The 4,648-nt window shown below is 20.6% G+C and overlaps 1 protein-coding gene across 1 annotated transcript; it reads left to right on the top strand.

The window, feature by feature from the left end:
• Window positions 1–2,948: 2,948 nt before the first annotated feature.
• Window positions 2,949–4,367, top strand: LOC119575798 (transmembrane protein 165-like; the record flags this gene model as incomplete). Its single annotated transcript, XM_037923355.1, is given in 4 exon segments — window positions 2,949–3,152; window positions 3,320–3,344; window positions 3,347–3,424; window positions 4,285–4,367. Coding segments are annotated over 4 exon segments (336 nt in total), but the record flags the coding sequence as incomplete, so codon positions are not given.
• Window positions 4,368–4,648: the final 281 nt, after the last annotated feature.

The raw sequence follows: 4,648 nt of genomic DNA, 5'->3' as shown, positions 1-4,648 counted from the left end.
TTTGTTTATATTGTATTATAATTTTTTTTAAATATATATTGATTATTTAATTTTGTTTTTTTATTTAAAATTTTTTTAATTTTATATATTATAAATTTTTTTTTTTAAAAAAATTTTATATATTAATTTATTATATTATATATTAAAAATTTTTTTTTTTTTATTATTTTATATTTTTATTTATTATTAGTTTATATATTTTAATTTATATATTAAATTTTTTTAAAAGGGATATATATATTATTTTAAATTTTTTTTATGTTAAAATATATATATTTTATATATTATATATATTTTTTTTTATATATGTATATTTTATTAAAATTTATATATTTAAAATTTTTTTTTTATTTATATTAATTTTTTATAAAATTTTTTATTAAATTTATTTGTATTTAATTTATAAAATTTTTTTTATGTTTAATATATGTATATATATTTATATATATGTTTATTTTTATTTTTTATGTATAATATTATATAATTAATTTTTTATGTATATATTTTTTTTTATATTATTATAATGTATTTAAAAAAATTTTATTTTATAATGTTTTTTTTTTGTATAATTTTATTAAATTTTTATGTATTAAATTTTATATTTTTATATTTTTTTATGATAAAAAAATTTATATTAAATTTTTATATATTTTTATAATTGTATTTTATATTAATAAAGTATATAAAAAAAAAAATTTTTTTTTTTTTTATAATATAAGTAAATTATTTTATATATGAAAAAAATTTTAATATTATTATATATGTATATAATTTATAAATTTTTATATTTTAAATTTTTTTTTTTATTATATGTATATATTTGTAATTTTAAAATTTTTATTATATTATATATTTATATAAATTTTTTATTTATTTTAAAGTTATAAATTTTTTTTTATTATTTTAAAATATTATAAATTTTAATATATATTTTTTTTAATATGTATATATATTATATTTTTTTATTTATAATTTTATATTTTATAATTTTATATTAAAATTTTTTTAATTTTATATTTTTATATTTATATATTTTAAAAAATGTATTTATATTATTTTTTTTTTTATATAATAAATTTTGGTTTATATGTTATTATAATAAAATTTTTATATTTTAAATTAATTTTATATTATAAAAAATTTATGTATTATATATATTTAAAAAAAATATATATGTATATATATGTATAAATTTTTTGTATATATTGTATATTTTTTTTTATATATTTTAAAATTTTAAAAAATTTTTTTTTTTTATATAATTGGGATATATATTTTTTATATATGTATATTTATTATTTTATTTTTTATTATATCTTTTTTTATATAAATTATATTATATTTATATGTATATATAGTATTATATTATATTTTTATATATAGTATAAAATTTTAAAAATATATTTAAAATATTTTAAATATTATTATATAAAATATAATTATATGTATAGTATATATTATTTATAAATTTTTGTATTATATATTATGATATAAAATATATTTAAATTTTTTTTTTATATTTATATAGTATATAAAATTTTTTTATATATTATATTTTTTAAATAATATTATATTATTTTATATATATAATATATGTTAAAATTTAAAAAAATTTATTAATTGTAATATATATTTTATGTTTTATATATTTTAATTTTATTTTTTTTTTAATATTTTATATATATGATATAATTTTTTTTATAGTTAAATTTAAGTATATTTTATTTTTAATATAAAAATATATAGTATTTTATATAATTTTTTTTAAAAGTATATATGTTAAATTTTTAAATTTTAAATATTGGTAAATATATTATATATAAAAATTTTTTATATATGTAATATATATTATATTAAATTTTTAATATTATTATATTATATATATATAATTTTATATTGTTTTATGAAAAATTTTTTTTTTATATTTAATATATATGTATATATAATTTAAATTGTATATATAATAAATTTTAATTTTTAATTATAATTTTAATAATTTTTTTTATAATTTTATTAATGTATATATATAGTTATATTATTTATATATATATATATATATATATATATATATATATACACACATATACATGTATTTATATACATATATATATATATTATATATATATATATATTATATATTAATATATATATATATATATATGATATACACATATGTCTTTATATATGTGTACATATTTATATATGTTAAAATATATAGTTATAGGTAACTGGAGTAATTTGTTTGATTGATAGCTGTTGTATAGGTTTATATGTGAAAAATATGATATAAATATCCCCATGCTAAAATACCGTTATTTATGTGACATAATTTCTCCAATGTTTTGGAACATATGTATGATTTGAGATCATTTTTAATGTATAAAGAACAAAGCCAGTAATATAGCCAGTCTTTTACATAGGTTTGTTGAAGATTGTGTATTTGGTTCTGTTTTGACTTTACCATAAATATTTCTGTCATAGTACCGCTTTGCCTGCCAGGGCCTAGGCATTCAGTTCTCCCCTCCCCCTCGCCCCTGCCCTCGCCCCCCCCCCCTTCCAGTTAGACTGAACCAGGACACATGGCATATTTTATGCATGGATTTATGACTGTTATTTCTAGATACTCTTATGTTTTTCATTTCTTAACTTGCTGTGTGTAAACGTTTATTCTCAGTACAAACAGGATAGTGTGGAAGATGGTGAGAACAGGTGAGTTGATATCAGTGTATTATTATTAAATAATCTCATTTACTAGCCAAATTTCAGATATGAATATGAATCAATTCAGGATTATTGTATTATAATTGTTATATTGCTTTCAAATTTCAGATGTGAATATGGATTGATTCAATGTCGTTATATATATATATATGTTTAATTAATTTTAAGTTTCAGATATGAATAATCAAGAGTGTTATGATTTGCATTAAATGAATGAACACACGTAATGGTTCTTGACTCATGACTTTTGCTTTCAGTTCCAAAAGGAGCCATTAGAAGAAGGAGGAGCAGGTGTTCGAGGCAGAGGGGGACGTCGTGCTGGAATCTTCGGATTGGTTTCGCGCATTTTCTTGCAAGCTTTCACGCTTACTTTCCTAGCAGAATGGGGTGATCGTTCTCAGATTGCAACGGTGGTCATGGCAGCTCGAGAGGTTAGTGTTTTGGTTTTTACAGTCTTGATCTGCATTTATGTCATTAGTGAGTGAGTAAATGAGTGAATGAAGAAGTGGAATAAGGGAGTGTGTGTGTGTGTGTGTGTGTGTGTGTGTTTGTTTGTTTGTTTGTATTTATATTTATTATATTTTCTTTCTTTGCTCAGGATGTATATGGTGTTATTGTTGGTGGCTTGCTGGACATTTCTTGTGCACAGGCCTTGCAGTCATAGGTGGACGTATCATTGCTACAAAAATTTCTGTGAGAACAGGTAAGAATTCCTTTTCTAAGTTTATGTAACTTCATAATTGTGACCTATAAAATTTTTCTTAAAGATTCTTTCTACCATTGACCTATCCAAAATTATAGACTATTTTCAAAAAATATATATGATTATTTAGTCAAGATATGGCCATATGAATGTATAATTTTTTTAAGGTTTGCAATATGCCCATAAATATGTGTTAGCTCACATGTCACATCCATAGTGATAATTTTAACCCAAGTGCTCTTTCTTAAGCACCTGTTTGGCTCTCATGCCACATTCTCATTCACTTTGGTTCAAATGCCCTGCTTTGGCTTCCATTGCCATATCCCTCTCACCTCATTGGCACCTCTTAAGCTCCCCATACCTCATCCTGCCAACCCTTTGGCACCTGTTATGTTCCCAGGCCACATTCAGAGCACCCCTTTTATGCCACATCCTTGGGAACCTTTTGGCTCCTAAGTAAAATCCCCTGTACATTCAGAACTTCCAATACACTACTGGTTCCCTTTTGGTCCTATGTCACATGCTTGGCACCCCTTTGGTGCTTATGCCACATCCTGGGCATCCTTTGGCTCATACTAAATCCTCAGTACTCCTTGACTCCTATGCCATATCCTTGTATCCCTTTGGGCTTTCATTCCATATCACTGTTGAGTAGTATGTTCAGTGGTATCTGAATAATTGCATGCACTTGCACATGCACTTGCAATCACACTCACACTCACCTTAAACTTACTTCTCAGATCAAATTGATGTGAAATAATTCTTCTTGATTTGGGGCATGTCATTTTTAGAACTTTTGTGGAGTTTACCTCCGATCATATGACAGTATTTTTTGTGACCATCGTTTTTCTTCCTTTCAGTTACAATCATTGGAGGGATAACCTTCTGATATTGCAGTGTCAGCGCTCATTATGGGCCCATGAAAATAAAATGCTCATATAAATCCAGAAGTTATAAGTTGTGGTAAACATATTTTAAGTTTACTGTATTCCTTTTTAGAAAAAAAAAAAAAAATTATAATATAAATGGAGAAATTCTAAAACTGATGACTGATTGTACAGTATATACTATATTTTAGGAACTATGACGCTGTTGTAAATATACCTATCTTTCTCATAGAAGTATGAAAAAAAAATACTATTAAATCTACTTTATGGGTAAATCAATTATGTACTTTTGTTTTATAAAGGTTTTTTTTGATGAGTAATTTGACGATAGTTATTG

This window comes from Penaeus monodon, chromosome 8 (assembly GCF_015228065.2).
Source record: "Penaeus monodon isolate SGIC_2016 chromosome 8, NSTDA_Pmon_1, whole genome shotgun sequence".
Classification (NCBI taxonomy): Eukaryota; Metazoa; Arthropoda; class Malacostraca; order Decapoda; family Penaeidae; genus Penaeus; species Penaeus monodon.
This window is presented reverse-complemented; position numbering and strand designations above follow the sequence as displayed.